This window comes from Somniosus microcephalus, chromosome 13, assembly GCF_052327205.1.
Source record: "Somniosus microcephalus isolate GS21.2 chromosome 13, FLI_Smic_1.0, whole genome shotgun sequence".
Taxonomy (NCBI): Eukaryota; Metazoa; Chordata; class Chondrichthyes; order Squaliformes; family Somniosidae; genus Somniosus; species Somniosus microcephalus.
The window spans coordinates 66,400,263-66,418,372 of NC_140999.1; the positions used below are offsets into that span (position 1 = coordinate 66,400,263).

Below are 18,110 nucleotides of genomic sequence, written 5' to 3' on the forward strand. Positions count from 1 at the left end.
TCTCGGCGGCTACCAGCCTGCCAGGGCTACGCCTAGCTAAGGTCGCGCACAGGCCCAAAGCCACGGCAGTCACGTGCGACGTCTCACTCGGCCAACCCAGGCCGGTCGTCCCTGAGACCTGGCGCCGCCGCGTCTTCGACACGCTCCACGGGCTCTCTCACCCGGGTTCCCGCGCATCCGTCAAACTCCTCTCCAAGCGCTTCGTCTGGCGCGGCCTTAGCAGAGATGTTCGGACTTGGGCCACCTCCTGCCTCACCTGCCAACGGGCTAAGGTACAGCTGCACACCAAAGCACCCCTGGGAGACTTCGAGGTACCCAGCCGCCGCTTCGACCACGTACACGTCGACATCGTCGGTCCCCTGCCGCCATCGCAAGGCCAAACTTATCTCCTCACGATGGTCGACCGCTACACACGCTGGCCTGAGGCAGTGCCGCTGACCTCCACCACCACAGCCGACATCGCCAGGGCGTTCGTTAACACCTGGGTTGCGAGGTTCGGCGTACCGGCCGACATAACCTCCGACAGAGGCGCCCAGTTCACCTCCGAACTCTGGACGGCCACAGCACGCAACCTCGGGGTGACGCTCCACCGCACCACGGCGTACCACCCGCAGGCCAACGGACTTTGTGAACGCTTCCACAGGTCACTCAAGGCCTCACTCCGCGCCGGCCTGCAGGACAGTACCTGGACTGACCGCCTACCGTGGGTGCTACTCGGCCTACGCACCGTGGTCAAGGAAGACCTCCAGTCCTCGGCAGCAGAGTTAGTCTACGGACAACCGCTGCGCGTCCCAGGCGAATTCCTTCCGGAGCCTACCAAGTCTTGGTCGGCCGAACAGCAGCGGCTCGACTCTTTCTGTTCCGCTCAGCAGTTCGCCCCACTTCCGGTCAACCGACACGGCGAACTCGCACCTCACGTCCCGCCAAATTTACAGCAGGCGCGCTTCGTCTTCGTGCGACACGACGCGCACCGCGGGCCCCTGCGACCCCCATACGACAGTCCGTACGAGGTACTACAAACCGGGGACAAGGTATTCAAGCTGCGACTCGGCGACAGGGTTGAGACAGTCTCCATCGACCGGCTCAAACCAGCATACACAGAACCAGGGGAACAGGTCCCCGTGGCCCAGCCTCCAGCCAGAGGCCGTCCCCCCGGCAAGCCAGCACAGCCGGCGGCGAACCGCCCGACCCAACCAACCAGACCGGCGACCACTCAGAGCCGCTGCGGCAGAACCATTAGACCACCGTCACGACTCGTCCACTCCTCCTAAGCGGATTCTGGGGAGAGCTCTGTGGCGACACGCCACCACTGGACATAATCCACTCACGGCAGCACAGACAGTCTAAGCAGAAGCCCCCAGCCGGGGGCCCTTTCCTCCAGCAACTTGTTTCCCGCAGGGACAGGCTGCCGGGAGCACTTCCTGTCTGGGAAGTATTTAAGTGGATGTGCGGGCTTTTCTAGTTCCTGTTTGCCATGTGGTCAGAATAAAGCAGTTGTGTTTTCAATAGCTCTGTCTCGACTCCCACGTTTGCCGCGGTATCTCAACACCTGCTTTTATATTCTATGCCTCGATAATAAAGGGAAGTATCCCGCATGCCTTCTTAACCACCTTATCTTATCTACCTGTCCTGCTACCTTCAGGGATCTGTGGACATGCACTCCAAGGTTCCTCTTATCTTCTGCACTTTTCAGTGTGCTACCATTTAGTGGCCCAGAAATTAGGTTCGGGAGCTTGCCGCGCGTGCAAGCCCCCGATGTGCACTTACCCGGCATGCCGACAGCTGAAGCCTGGGTCTGCTTGGAATTCCTGTCACTGGCCCGGTTCAGCTGTCGGCGCGCTGTGCTTGCCTGATCCAGCGGCGTAGTTAGTGCGATGTGCCGGCTGGGATCAGGTGAGCACTGGGCAGCCAATCAGGGGAGGGAAAACTTCATTCATGAGTTTGATAGTAAGAACTGTCAAACTCATGAAAAGTACGGGCACCCAAAACAACACTTAAACTTTAAATAACATTTTAAAAAACATCACACCAATTAAATGAACTATAAATTACTTAAAAAAAACTATTTTGAGCAATTAATCAAATTTTTGAAAAAAATATTTTTTTAAGAAATCGGGTCTAAAAATACACTGACCTTACTGTAAAGTCCTTAAAAACAATAACGCTGTGGAAAAAATGTTATAATTTTAAATAATAGACCACTTACCTTAAAGAATCAAATCCTTACGTCTCCTTTTTACATTTCTAAAAAGTTGGGGCCCTTACACACGGGCAAACCAGTCAAAAAGGAGGAACCCCTTGGTGGAAATGCCGGTTTCCCGCACATGCGCTGTGCATGCTGAAATCCGGCACTTCCAACGGGCCCACGCCTGAGTACCCCATCGGTACTCACGCGTTGGGACCGGAATTACTGGCCCAATGTGTATCCCCTTGCCTTGGTAGTCCTCCCCAAATGCATTACCTCACACTTCTCCGGACTGAATTCCATTTGCCACTGTTCTGCCCACCTGACCAGTCCATTGATATCTTCCTGCAGTCTACAGCTAGCTTCTTCATTATCAACCTCATGGCCAATTTTGGTATCATCTGCAAACTTCTTAATCATACTTCCTACATTCAAGTCCAAATCATTGATACATACCACAAAAAGCAAAGGACCCAGTACTGAGCCCTGCGGAACCCCACTGGAAACACCCTTCGACCATTACCCTTTGTTTCCAGCTCTGAGCCAATTTTGGGTCCAACTAGCCACTTTGCCTTGGATCCCATGGGCTTATACTTTCATGACAAGTCTGCCATGCGGGACATTATCAAAAGCCTTGCTAAAATCCAGAAAGACTACATCAAACGCACTACCCTCATCGACCCTCCTTGTTACCTCCTCAAAAAATTCAATCAAGTTAGTCAGACACGACCCATAGCCCTGCATTTTTTTTCCTTCAGGTATATAACCAGTTCCCTTTTGAAAGCCATGATTTAATCTGCTGCCATCACACTCTCAGGCAGTGCATTCCAGATCATAACCACTCGCTACGTAAAAAAGTTTTTCCTCACGTCGCCTTTGGCTCTTCTGCCAGTTACCTTAAATCTGTGCCCTCTGGTTCTGGGACCCTTCTGCCAATAGGAACAGTTTCTCTCTGTCTACTCTGTCTAGATAATGAGCAGATAATCTTTATTTTAGTGATGTTGATTGAGTGTTAAATGTTGGCCAGGACACCAGAGATAACTCCCCTGCTCTTCTTTGAAATAGCGCCATAGGATCTTTTACATCCACCTGAGAGAGCAGACGGGGCCTCTGTTTAACGTCTCATCCGAAAGGTGCCACCTCCGACAGTGGTACTATACGTTTGATATAACATTTCTGCTTTTCAATACTATTCTAGAAATTAACCCCAGAGCGTTGCATGTTTTATGACCTGTGTTGCTACTATGATTTGTGAAATAAGGCCCCCAACTCCCTTTGCCCCTATATCCCCCCATGGTGTAACTAATGTCGGAGGGGGTGTTCACCTGAACAGGGACTGCACACCAAATAGGTGGACAACAGATCAGTCCATTAAGAAATCACCCTAGTAGGACCCTTGTTCTTCCAATGATTCCTCCCATCCATCCCCTTGGATCCTTCTGATTTATAATTGGGTTTTCTATATACAAATTGGTTAATCTAGCTCAGATCAAAAACAATAAATGAACAATTAAATGCAGAATGTAAACATTATAGACTATATAAGGTTTTTTTTTCATTCCTGGTGTGTGGGCATTGCTGGCAAGGCCAGAATTTATTGCCCATCTCTAACTGGCCTCGAGAAGGTGGTGATGATGATGAGCTGCCTTATTGAACCGCTGCAGTCCATGTGGTGAAGGTACTCCCACAGTGCTGTTAGGGAGGGAGTTCCAGGATTTTGACCCAGCGATGATGAAGGAAATGCAATATATTTCCAAGTCAGGATGGTGTGTGACTTGAAGGGGAACTTGGAGGTGGTGGTGTTCCCATTTGCCTGCTGCTCTTGTCCTTCGAGCTGGTAGAGGTCGTGGGTTTGGGAGGTGCTGTCGAAGAAGCCTTGGCGAGTTGCTGCATTGCATCTTGTAGATGGCACAGACGGCAGACACAGTGCGCCGGTGGCGGAGTCAGTGAACGGTTAAGGTGATGGAAGGGGTGCCAGTCAAGCGAGCTGCTTTTTCCTTGATGGTGTTAAGCTTCTTGCGTGTTGTTGGAACTACACTCATCCAGGCAAGTGGAGAGTATTCCATCACACGCCTGACTTGTGCCTTGTAGATGGTGGAAAGGCTTTCGGGAGTCAGGAGGTGAGACACTTGCCACAGAATACCCAGCCTCTGATCTGCTCTTGTAGCCACAGTATTTATATGGCTGGTCCAGCTAAATTTCTGGTCAATGGTGATCCCCAGGATGCTGATGGTGAGGGATTCGGTGATGGTAATGCCGTTGAATGTCAAGGGGCAGTGGTTAGACTCTCCCTTGTTGGCGATGGTCAGTGCCTGGCACTTGTGTGGTGCGAATGTTACCTGCCAATTATCAGTCCAAGCCTGAATATCGTCCAGGTCTTGAAGCATGAGCGCATGAACAGCATCATTATCTGTGGAGTTCTGAATAGCGCTGAACACTGTGCAGTCATCAACGAACTTCCCCACTTTTGAGCTTATGATGGAGGGAAGGTCATTGATGAAGCAGCTGAAGCTGGTTGGGCCTAGGACACTGCCCTGAAGAGCTCCTGCAGCCATGTCTTGGGGCTGAGATGATTGGCCAACAACCACCTTCCTATTTACTAGGTATGACTCCAGCCAGTTGAGAATTTCCCCCATGATTCCAACGGACTTCAGTTTTACTGTCTAGAGCCGAGTGGTCCTGGCAGAACCCAACCTAAGCATCGGTGAGCATATATTTGGTAAGTGCCGCTTGATAGCACTGTTGATGTCACTTTGCTAATGATTGAGAGTAGACCGATGGGCCGGAAATTGGCCAGATTGGATTTGTTCTGCTTTTTGGGGACAGGACCTACCTGGGCAATTTTCCACATTGTCGGGTGGATGGCGGTGTTGTAATTATATATTGGAAGAGCTTGGCTAGAGACGCGGCTCGTTCTGGAGCACAAGTCCTCACCACGACAGCTGGAGCCTTTACTGTATCCAGTGTGTTCAGCCATTTCTTGATAGCACATGGAGCTTAATTGAATTGGCTGAAGACTGGCTTCTGTAATGGTGGGGACTTCAGGAGGAAGCCGAGATGGCGCATCCACTTGGCATTTCTGGCTGAAAATGGTTTCAAACGCTTTAGCCTCGTTTTTGCAGTCAGATGCTGGGCTCTGCCATCATGGTGGATGGGGTTGTTCTTGGAGTCTCCTCTTCCTCCCCCCCATTAGTTGTTTAATTGCCCCCCCACCATTCACAAATGATCTGATACGTTGTTTGTGGGATCGCTTAGCTTTGTCTGTAGCATGCTGCTTCAGTATCCATATCGTCCTGGGTTGCACTTTCCCCAGTTTGTCACCTCATTTTTATGGTTCACCTGGTGCTGCTCCTCCTTATTGAACCATGTTTGGTCACCTGGCTTGATGTTAATGGTAGAGTGAGGGATATGCCAGGCCATGATATTACAGATTGTGGTGGAATAAAATTCTGCTACTACTGATGGCCCACTGCGCCTCATATCTGCCCAGTTTCGTGCTGCTAGATCTGGTCTGAATCTATCACATTTAACATGGTGGTAGTGGCACACAACACAATGGAGGATGTCTATAGGGAAGACAGAACTTGGTCGCCACAAGGATTGTGCTGTGGTCACTCCTGCCGATATGGTCAGGATCATGGATAGACATTAGGTTTTTAATAATTTTGCCAACCAAGTTGGTGGAAGTGTGAGGTGATAATCAGCATGGTGAGGATAACAGTACCCTGGCTGAACAAGAGGTGTATCTCCTTGATTGAAGAATTAACTGAGAAGGAGGGTGAATTAGAGTGGGTAAATTTAATGTCAGCTCCGATCAAGGATCAAGAGGCAAAGCAAGAATTTGTAAAATGTGGAACAATTCACAAGACGAACAAAAGAGACCCTACATTTTGTTCACTATCCGGGCCAGAGAGGGGATCAGTCAGTGAAAGGGTACTTACACAAGAAACTGAACTCTGGCAAATATACAACTGCAACAACTTCATTAAAAGCACAGGCAGGTTAAGGGAAAATGTCATTTATGCAAAACTAATGGTGGAGAGGCATAAATCAATCAGCAACTGGTGGGATTTGAAATTCAGGGAGTATCTTTGCTGGCCAATCTGTATATTAACAGCAAAAGCAGTTCACACAGCCTTTTGTCCACAAAATCTGGGCCATTGTAATCTAAACTCCTGGGGTGGTTGGCAGGGCAGGGGGTAAGGATTTTGGGATCACCTTGTTTGGGGTGCAATTATCAGCCGGGTGCAAAGTTTAACAAAGTGCAAATTATTGCCTCCGTCTCCAAACGTGGCTTCTATCGTCCCTGGAGGTGATTGGAGCACTAAATCCGGTGCTACACACCTGTGTTAAGGCGCCAACAGCAAGGAGCTACCTCAGAGGGCTGGCGAAGCTCATGTGATGTCAGTCAGCAATGGAACAGACCGGCGCTGGCTAGTTCTTAAGGGGTCTGTCGATCTTGCTCTCCATCCTGCACACCCTGCTCATTCCAGCCTTCAAAGGCCTGTACATCAAATCTGCTGGAAAGAACAATGGAGGCGCCTTGGAAAGGAGCTTAGAGTGAAGCCCCCATAGTCTCTTCTAAAAATCGATGCATGCAAGGAAGGTTAAATCAAAATGATACTGCAAAATGCTACTCAGGACCCAAAACTCCTTCACAGCATTGAATCTCTCCAATAGTGTGTCTCACTGAGTAGTGCAAAAATGTCAGACAAAGAGGCATGAAGCGGTCACCTTTAAATAGCACTTCCCCAGTCCCTTCCCGACTGCAAAACATTCCCCTCAACCTGTCGTTGCTAGCAGCAGGTGCAGCCACTCAATATCCGGTCCAGGGTGCTATACGCTCGACTGACGTCATGATCTGTGGGCGCAGGAGATTGTGGCGTAGTGCTGAGCACTGCCGCAAAATCTGGTCAATTTCACAAATGGTGCAAAAATCGCCGTGCCCAGGCAATAGTTGCTTTGTACCCCATAAGCGCAACTGAAGTTCCCCCTCACCCCCGGGGAGTCCTTTGCACAACATTGAGCTGCTAAAATACATTCTTCATATTCACAACTTCTAGATTCAGCTGCCAGGCTATGGTTCTCACCCTCCTCCCCATGTAGAGCAGGAGCCAGAGGGCAGACCAAAAAATGGGCATCAGTGAGCTCCACATGCCTGTTATTTTCTACTATCACACTTGCCCTCAAGGCAAAGGGAGACATCTATCCTTCATACACAACTGGTAAGGTGGCTGGCTGTAATGTGGTTGGGATTGATGCATAATCATAGCAGCTGAAGCCCTAGACAGTTCTGCCATGTAGGCAGTGGAGGAGACATGGCCACCATCATCTATGTCCATGCCAGCCATGTCCCCACTGCAGGGCACTGCTTCACTGACCAGCCCGACATTGGTGTTGGGTCTAATGAGATCAGTGACGCTCTGGCTCAGTTCTTGCCATGAATCCCCAACCCAGTCCAAAGAGAAATACTGTTCCACTAAAGGTCTGCTAGGCCTACAGGCAGGAGCCTGAGCATCTGTAGGAAAAGGTCCTCAACTGTTCACTTGAGGTGCCATGCCAAACAATAGCACACTACACAAAAGCACTCAGCCTGCAGTCCATCATAGGCACATGGCAAACAGGCAGCTGCAGGGAAGGAGGGAGCAGGAGAGAAATAAAAAGTATGACCCTTGTAGACGAGATAGGTGAAGGTTCTCAGGCACCACTGCAGCAGCCTTGGTGGTTTCTTAATTTAAGACATCTTGATCATGTGCCACACTCCTGCTTTTGCATAGAACAAACCAAGTTACCCACACATTCTTTCCCAGGATCTAAGTCAACCCAAGGTCTAATCCTCAATAAAGAAAAAACTGGTTAGAAGTTGAATGCAGGGCAGCCTAAGACAATATTACTGTAAGTACTAATGCACATTGTAATCAGGTCATTCTTTAGAGCAAAAGGATTTCCCAATGACCCCCCCACCTTGTCAGCTGACAAAAGCCAGGGCTTTGCTTTTTCTTGTGGGGGCAGGGGGGCCCCCCCCAACCTCAACTAGACACAAGGAGTGCTGGATTAGATAGTTACCATGTCTGACGGTAAAGCTTTGCTCAGTTTACACCTTGTCCCTCCAGTCAGTGGGATTTAATGTTTACTACTAGTGTACCTAGGACTTCCTAATAGCCATTTCATGATTCACATCAACACCCAAAAGGCACACATCTGTCCAGCTGGTTTATTTGTTCAGGTCTACAGTTCAATCTCACTACATTGGGAAGAGAGAGCTCTTGGTTTCTTCATCCTGTACACTGCAGCCATCACCACCAACAGGGACAGAGCCACCACCATGAAGCCAATGGCTGCTCCACGCAGAAACCGAGAAGGAGACCCAGCAGCATCTATTGGGAGACACAAGGTGTTATATTCGGAAGGGTTCACAGTGGCCTATTGAAGAACCTCCACTTACCATTCTCTTCAAGCAGCTTCTTAGACAGATGACTCTCACCTTCCAGGAATATGATGGGACCAGGAGCACTCACCAATGTTCCCTCATGGTCACCTGTACTCCTGCGTCTCTCTATTGGGAAATGAGACATTGTTAGCAGACAGTTTTGTCCTGACCCACCCATGTATCATCTCCAAGAAGAAAACTCCTGACTAGACACTGGAGATCACACTTTACCTGCTATATAGCCAGAGACCAACCCACGTTACACCATCTGCACTTCCAGTTCAATGTTTGCAATGATGGGCAAACAGCTAGACACTACCTAGACTGAGACTATTAGTGGGAGGGGGGATTGAGGCGAAGGGGAATTTAGAAAGACAGAAAGGAGGAGAAGGCAATAGTGCAGGGTAGCAATAGGAGAACCGATAACCAGAGTGTGACAGGAGACAGAGCGTACAAACATAAGCATGCACCGGCAAATAGTTTCAGAGTGGGTAAAAATGGTAAAGGGAAAATTAAAAGCTCTATCTGAACGCATGCAGCATTCGTAACAAGATAGAGGAGTTGATGGCAAAAAGAGAAATAAATGGCCATGATCTGATAGTCATTAGAGACATGGTTGCAAGGTGACCAAAGCTGGGAACTGAATATTATGGGGTATTTGACATTTCAGAAGATAGGCAGAAAGGAAGAAGAGGTGGGGTAGCTCTGTTAATAAAGGATGAGATCAGTGCAGTGGTGAGAAATGATATGGCTCAGAAGAGCAGGATGTAGAATCAGTTTGGTGGAGATAAGAAATAGTACAGGAAAGAAGTCACCGGTGGGAGTAGTCTATAGGTCCCCCCGCAGTAGCTACACTGTAGGAGCGACAGAGAGAGTATAAATCAAGAAATAATAGGGGCTTGTAAGAAAGGTACTGTGATAATCATAGGTGATTTTAATCTTCATGTAGATTGGACAAATCAAATTGGCAAGGGTATCCTTGAGGAAGAGTTCATAGATTGTATTCAGGATGGTTTCTTAGAACAAAACGTTGTGGAACCAACTAGGGAGGTGGCTATTTTAGATCTGGTAATGTGTATGAGACAGGATTAATGATCCCCTAGGGAACAGTGATCATAGTATGAGAAGTTTTAGGGCAAGACATTTGGGTCTGAAACTAGTGTCCTAAACTTAAATAAAGGCAATTACAAAGGTATGAAGATAGAGTTGGCTAAAGTAGACTGGGAAAATAGATTAAAGGGTAAGACAGTAGATAAGCAGTGGCAGCCATTTCATAACGCTCCGTTTATTCCAGTGAGAAAGAAAGACAGAAGGATGAACCATCTGTGGCTAACTAAGGAAGGCATCTAATTGATTGAAAAGGCATACAATGTTGTGAAGATTAGTGGTAGGCCTTAGAAACCAGCAAAGGATGACTAAATAGATGATGTGTAAACTAGCAAAAAATATAAAGAGACAGCAAGAGCTTCTACAGATACATAAAGGGAAGAGAGTAGCTAAGTAAATGTTGGAGCTGGGGAATTAATAATGGAAAACAGGGAAATGGCAGAGACTTTGAGCAAATATTTCATATCAGTTTCCACAGTAGAAGACAACAAAAGCATCCCAATAATAATTGATAATCAATCAAGGGGCTTTTGTGAGGGAAGAACTTAACAATGACTATCACTAGAGATATAAAGTACTAGGCAAACTAATGGGACTAAAGGCTGACAAGTCCCCTGGACCTGATGGCCTGCATCCTAGGGTCTAAAAGAAGTGGCTGCAGAGATAGCAGATGTGTTGGCTGTAATCTACCAAAATTCCCTGGATTCTGGAGCAGTCGGAGAACTGCAAATGTAACAAATGAAGAAAGGAGGGAGGCAAAAAGCAGGAAACTATAGGCCAGTTAGCCGGTCATTGGGTAAATGCTGGAATCCATTATTAAGGAAGTAATAGCAGGACATTTAGATCATAAAGCCATGTTGACTCTGCTTAATTGTATGAAAGGGAAATCATGTTTGACAAATTTACTACAGTTCTTGGAGGATGTAACAAGCTGGGTGGATAAAGGGGAACCAGTAGATGTAGTGTATTTGGATTTCCAAAAAAGGTCTTTGATAAGGTGTCACATAAAAGATTACTGCACAAGATAAGAGCTCAATGGGTTGGGGGTAATATATTAGCATGGATAGAAGATTGGCTAACTAACAGAAAACAAAGTCAGGATAAATGGGTCATTTTCCAGTTGGCAAACTAACTAGTGGGGTGCCAGAGATCAGTGCTGGGGCCTTAACTATTTACAATCTATTTTAATGACTTGGATGAAGGGAGTGTAATGTAGCCAAATTTGCTAATGATAAAGATAAGTGGGAAAGCAAATTGTGAGGACATAAAATGTCTGCAGAGGGATATGGATAGGGTGAGTGGGCAAAAATTTGGCAGCTGGAGTATAATGTGGGAAACTGAGGTTATCCACTGGTTGGAAATTTTAAAGCAAATTTAAAAAAATATATATAAATATAGAGACTGTCTAATGCTGCAGTACAGATGGATCTGGGAGTCCTTGTACATCAAACACAAAAAGTTAGCATGCAGGTACAGCAAGTAATTAGAAAGGCAAATGAATGTTGGCCTTTATTGCAAGGGGTGATGGGAGTATAAAAGTGGGGAGGGCTTGCTACAACTGTACAGGGCACTGGTGACACCACACCTGGAGTACTGCGTAGTTTTGGTTTCCTTATTTAAAAAAGGGGGGATATATTTGCATTGGAGGCAGTCCAGAGAACGTTCACTAGATTAATTCCTGAGATGAAGGGGTTGTCTTATGAAGCAGGGTTGAGCCTATACTCATTGGAATTTAGATGAAACATAAGATTCTGAGGAGGCTCAAGTGTAGATGCAGGGAGGATGTTTCCTTCAGGGTGGAATCTAGAACTGGGGGGAGGCACAGTTTCAGGATAAGGGGTCGCCTATTTGAAAAGATGAGGAGGAAGTTCTTCTCAGGGGGTCGTGAAACTTTGGAATTCTCTACCCCAGAGCTGTGGAGGCAGAGTCATTGAAGATATCCAAGGCAGAGATATACATATTTGAGCTGCAGAGAAGTCAAAGGTTATGGGGAGCAGGCAGGAAAGGGGCGTTGAGGTCATCAGATATGATCTTATTGAATGGCGGAGCAGGCTCGAGGGGCCAAACGGCCAACTCCTGCTCCTATTTCTTATGTTCTGACGATTGCAGTCAGGCCCTGGAGATTCTGGTTAAGAGTTCTGGCTCCCATTTATAGATAAGGGTCCTTCCAATATGAACAAACCTGCTCTCAATGGGAAGGGAGAGAGTGATAAACCTCTCGTTGTAGGGAACTGGGAACTGGCCAGATATTACTGTAACACCAGCAAATTATTTTTGCTTTGACTAGAAACTAATTCTGCATCAGAACAAAATCAGCAAGAGATTAAATCAAAGACTCACTTCGGCCACATTTGGATGTACAGTCATCCTGAGCAGAGGGGGAGCACACCTCAGCACTGCAGTGCAAGTAAACCTAGAACGGAAAGGAGTTTACAGCGAGCTTCATGCAGACAGATGAACCAGGCTATTATACAAGGAGCCAGTAAAGGATTTCATTGGCTCAGACTCCTGTTTGGTTACCTGTCCAGTGAGGGGCTGGGCAGAATCTCCATCCAGGAAAACAAAAGTCTTCACTTCAAACCGCTTGTGATGGGTTGGGAACTGCAGGCCAGAAAACACATCCACTGGGTGTAGGAGGGTCTGGTAGTCATCACCCTCATAGGGGCACCTGCAACAGGAGGGTCAGTCAGTGGGAGCAGGAAAATAAACTGATCCAATAAAAAAAAAAGGGATTTTCATTCATTGGTTGCAAGGGTTAGAGTGCAAGCCATTCCTTCGATGAGAAAGTAGCCATCTACAATGTACCAATTAGTTCACCCCATTACTCCTAAAGCTAGGGTCACGTTCAGCTTTGTTAGTGCAATAGTAACTGCTGCATTAGTGGAACAATACTGAATGATCCTGAACATTTTCTCTTGACCCATGTAGAGAAACTTAGCTAAAGCCAACAGGGTATTGGATTGTATTCATAGAACTATTCAATACAAATCAAAGGACAACATTCAGTCACTATGCATGTCATTGGATAGACTGCATCAATTGTACTACACCTAGTTTTGGTCCCCTCATAGAATCATAGAAAGTTACAGCACGGAAGGAGGCCATTTTGGCCCATCGCGTCTATTATGTCCGTGTATAATTGAGACACGGACTGCAGGAGTTGGTTATAACAGGTCTTTACTGAATGGAGGCAACCTGGAACTACTATGCAAATGTTACTACACAGGCTTATATACAGGGGTGGTCACTACTGGTACTGCAGTATACAGGGGCTGCAGAATATAGGTCCTTCTGCAAAGTACATACACTACAGCGTCCACACCGGCCAACAAAGCTATCCAGCCTAATCACATGACCCACTTCTAAACCTTCCACCAATTACTTTAAATCTGTGCCCCCTGGTTCTTGAGCCCTCTGCCAAGGGAAATAGGACCTTTCTATCCACTTGATCTAGGCCCCCCAATTTTACCCACCTCAATAAGGTCTCCTCAGCCTCCTATGTTCCAAGGAAAACAAACCCAGCCTATCCAGTCTTTCCTCATAGCTAAGATTCTCTACTCCCAGCAACATCCTTGTAAATCTCTTCTGTACCCTCTAGTGCAATCACATCTTTCCTGTAATGTGGTGACCAGAACTGCACACAGTACTCCAGCTGAGGCCTAACTAGTGTTTCATGCAGTTGAAGCATAACCCCCCTGCTCTTGTTTTCTATCCCACAGCTAATAAAGGCAAGCATTACATATGCTTTCTTAATCACCTTATCTACTTGGCCTGCTACCTTCAGGGATCTGTGGACATGCACGCCAAGGTTCCTTTGTTCCTCTACACTACTCGTGTCCTACCATTTAATGTGTATTCCCTTTCCTTGTTGCCCTCCCCAAATGCATTACCTCACATCTCCAGGTTGTATTCCATTTGCCACTATTCTGCCCACTTGACCAATTTATTGATATCTTCCTGCAGTTTACAGCTTCCTTCAGTATCAACCACACAGCAGATTTTAGTACCATCTGTAAACTTGTTAATCATACCCCCCTATATTCAAGTCAAGATTGTTGATATATACACCACACAAAGCAAGGGACCTAGTATTGAGCCCTGCAGAACTCCACTGGAACCAGCCTTCCAGTCACAAAAAAACACATCAACCACTACCCTCTGCTTCCATGGGAGAAGGTACTGAGGAACTACAAGAATGAATCCTAGCTACAAGCACCTTAGCTACTCAGACACATTGAGCGGTGTCTATTTATCCTTGACCAGCATAGAATTAGAGGTGGCCTGATGGAGATCTATAAAGGGCTGTATAGCATCCTTGCTGAGATTATTAGTTTGACATACGAGGACATGGGGAGGTGTTTGGGCAAGAGTAGGAATAGACTAATGTTGGGTGGTTCTACTTCCTACCCCCCCCCCCGGCTAGACAGTAGCAAGTGACTAGAACACAGACAAAGGGTTGGTTCCAATTTGCTGCCTACCTACCAGGGGAGAGCTGGACTGGTCCTTGGCCAGAAGCAGAGCTCCGATCACATAGAAGGCAAGTGTCTTCACAATTAACATTTGGCAGAGTGTGGCCCATGTGATCTCCAGGACTGGATGCAATCACCTGATGCAATCAGAGGAATCAGTATTCCCCCCACCCACCTCCCTCTCCTCATTGGTCCTGGTCCTGGGTTTTCTGTCTCTCCCAGGAGATTGCGTGGTTATTCAGATGAGTAGGAACGGTCTAGTCACAATGCTAGTGTCAGTGTGGGGCAGGCTTGATTGAACAGTTGATCTTTCCCTGCCCATCATCATTTTCTATAACCATTAGCCCTTCCATTCAACTTTTCCTTACCCATCCACCAGTAAACTCCATTGCACCTCGAAGTTTGGGGCTGGGACAGGAGTCGCCCAGCAGTCATGCAACCTCAGGACAATCATTGGGTCCGTGCGGTCCTGGACACGAACCTCCACAAACACCGGGTCCTGAAGGATACTCTGAATGGGGTAGTCACTATCCACATACCAGGATCTGTAGTTACCACCTGAAAGGCAGACAGAAGAATCAGTAACTCCCTGCATCGACACATTCCCAGTGCTTCTGTCACCATTACCCAGGGCCGTTGTACCTTTTGCAATTCTCAGTTCCAGTTTCAGAATCCCATCATCAGAAGCTGGAGGTGGTGGAGGAGCCGTGTAAACCGTGGCATTGATTTGTAAGCCAGTCTCTTTCCTCCCCTTGTACTTGCACTGGACATGCAGGCTGCAGAGAGACAATAGCAGGTGGAGCTTCATCCAGCAACACATCCCTCCAACCCCAACATCTCCCCACCATCCTCCTACCTGAAGGTGCTGTCTCGGGTTATTGAGCCCAGTTTCCCAGTCAGAATCATCCTCTTACCCAACACATCCGTTTCATACACCAAGGTTCCATTCTCCTCCTGCAATGAGGACACTGGTTAATAGGGAGCTGGTTCATTCAGGTGGAGAATGCTCGGCCCATTAATACTCACCCGCTTGGTCGAGCCACAAGAGGTAATCGGGAAGCGGAAGGTCGCAAGCTGGGCAGTGGTTAGTTTAGGCCTGCACTCTGCTTCTTGTCCATCTTTCACATACAGAGATGACAGGTTGAGGGCAGGAAGGGTCAGGGTCTTGGAGATCACTATGATGAACTGACCATCCGCTGTGCACACTGCAAGAGAATTACAATTCAATTCCACTGCTCATTCGTGGAGAAATCAGAGGTCTCAGACCAGAGACTTGAGGGACAGAGTCTCAAAAGCCACAGACCAGCTCACAGCAGGAACAGGACTAGAATCCAAGTAGAAGCACAACCATTTAGTTTGACAGTGGAGTGAGCAAGGATGCATTTATATTAGCTGGGAACAGGTCTCGGCCAGTCTGCCCCTCAGGCCGGTGCCACCATTCAATGAGATCATGACTGATCTATATCCCAACTGCATATCACTTGACCCATGGCTAGCAGTGATTTCAGATTGAGTTATTGTTTTATTATTAATTCACAGGATGTGGGGGTCACTGGCAAGGCTGGGATTTATTGCCCCATAAAAAGGTGGTGGTGAGCTGCCTTCCATGTGGGGGAAGGTTCCCAGTGACAGTCAGTGGTTTGGTACAACTCAGTGGCTTGCTGGGCCATTTCAGAGAGCTGCTAAGAGTCAACCACATTGCTGTGGGTCTGGACTCATAGGCCAGTCCAGGCAAAGACAGCAGATTTCCTTCCCCAAAAAAGGAAATTAGTGAACCAGATGTTTTTTTTAATGACAATCAGGTAATTGGTCACCACACTTACGCTGTGAATATGCAGTCTCAGATGCAACTACCGCTACACCAGAAGAGACATGCCGATCTAGGCCAACCCATCTCAAATCTAGAAAGCAATTTTGGACACTTGCCAAAACCCTTCAGTCTTGACAGATGGTGAAATGCAACATTCCAAATGGATTCCATAGAGGACTTCATAGTACAGCCTGAAGGATCAAACTAGGACAATCAACTGCCTCAGAACCAGTCATGGTAGATGCTGCCACCATCTGCATAGGTGGAAGATTAAAGCATGCCCATCATGCGACTGTGGAGCTCCTAATTAGACCCTGGATCACAACATTGAGCATTGCCCTCAGATGAAATTCTCAGGCAGCCTACAAGATATCCATGCTATTGCATTGGAAGCTCTGGACTGGATAGTGATTTTTTTTTGCTACCACCATTCAAGAGAACATCATAAGGTGGGAGCTACTTTGTACCAATCAGCAGCAAACTCCAAACCACATGGAAATCAAAACATTGGAGTCCAAAGGTCTACTGCAGGCCACCAATATTTATAAGCAACAACCCAAACACATGCATCAGGTGTGGCAGATATTTACCATCAAAAAACCTTCCTTGCAACAGCAGTTACCTTTCCACTACTGTGGGTGTGACTGGCTATTCAATGAGAGAATTCATAAATATAAATTGTAGCCTACAGAAGATTCCATGTTCTCAACAACTACTAATCCAGTAACAGCTTGACCAACCAACCTGTAGAAGAGATCCTGCAGACTCAACACATTACCAATTCTACTGAAAGGCCAATTTTACCACCAATGTTCCTTCACCAGGTGGATCAACCGTCAAGGCCAAACTTGCTCCACCCTACCACCATTAGATGAAGCACAGGTTTGAGATTTACTGCCATTGTAGACCAGACATGTACCATTAATAATGCCCAATAACCACCTGATCGACAGAATCAACACCTTCGCAGAGCAATAGGGTCACTCATTATACAATTTCAGCAGCAGGTTACTTGACTTCAACTGAATCAAACTGGACACCATTTCCTCATTCCAGCAAGTATTCACAAACCGAGCTAATTCCTTCCAATACCCCGAACCTCAACTATTGACACCTGCCTTCAATATGATGGCGGGAGGAACAGCCATACACCTTGATGTTCTATTTAGTTAATTACAATACCATACACCAAGGGGAAGCAGCTACACTCAGGACTCCACGGGAGGAGTTCGGTCAACAGACATGTCCACCCTGCCCCATTACACAGAATGAGACAGCAACAAGTCCGTGGATCATGTCCTGGTCTACAAGTTGGATTCCTCCCCCATCCCCACAAGTATTCCCTCTAGAATCGGGTCGAGGAGCGCTTTGTTACCTGGGCTGTTCCTCAGACTGTAGAAGCAGGGATGGACATTCGAGCCCCGCGGGTCAAAGCAGCAACCCTGGCTGATGCAGTCGGTGCTGCTAATGTCTGGGTGGCCGCACTCAAATCTCCAGCCTGGGTCTGTCGGACAAACATCATCGCCGAGAAGCAGTGGCTGGGCTCGGAGTAAGGAGAGCCCAGCGAAGAGGCAGAGAGAGCAGCCAACCGTCCAATGGCCCATCTTGGTTGCTGCAAGTAGAATAATAATCTCCTCCCACACCAAGCCGCTTTATGGCCGGGCTCCGAGTGCGGCAGGAATTGGAGCCAATCCCAGTGTGGCGGGTTCCTGTTCCCACGGGTTACTCGGGGAGGTAGTTTGCATTCTTGATACGCTGTATCTGTCAGCCTGTCACTCTTTTTCATTAAACAAATAAAATAAAACTGAACAAATTAAGTTAAAATTGCGTTGGCCGGGGTGATGATGCACTCCAGTCCCCGCGGCGCCCACCGGTCGCGGAAGGCCTCAAGCGTGCCGGCGGACACCGCGTGCCCCATCTGCAGCGCCACCCGGGCGCGAACATAGCCGCGGAAGAGAGGCAGGCAGGCAAACGGTCCGTCTGTCAGCCTGTCTCCGCTGGTTCCCAAGGGTCAGTCTTCCATTCCTGCTCCAAATAACATCTTAGCAACTGACCCTCGGGCCCATTGCACTCACTTTCTCTGCTCTAGTGTCAGAAGTTGTGGCCTGG

The 18,110-nt window shown here is 47.5% G+C and overlaps 1 protein-coding gene across 1 annotated transcript; it reads right to left on the bottom strand.

Annotated features, from left to right (window-relative positions):
- Nucleotides 1-8,385: 8,385 nt before the first annotated feature.
- LOC147108390 (zona pellucida sperm-binding protein 4-like) lies at nucleotides 8,386-17,634 on the bottom strand. Its single transcript, XM_086004981.1, has 9 exons — nucleotides 17,377-17,634; nucleotides 15,218-15,396; nucleotides 15,048-15,145; nucleotides 14,834-14,967; nucleotides 14,560-14,749; nucleotides 12,243-12,390; nucleotides 12,063-12,135; nucleotides 8,631-8,741; nucleotides 8,386-8,562 (listed from the first exon to the last, which is right to left on the bottom strand). Exons 1-9 carry the CDS (start codon nucleotides 17,603-17,605, stop codon nucleotides 8,414-8,416), a joined length of 1,311 nt encoding a protein of 436 aa, XP_085861107.1. The 5' UTR covers nucleotides 17,606-17,634; the 3' UTR covers nucleotides 8,386-8,413.
- Nucleotides 17,635-18,110: the final 476 nt, after the last annotated feature.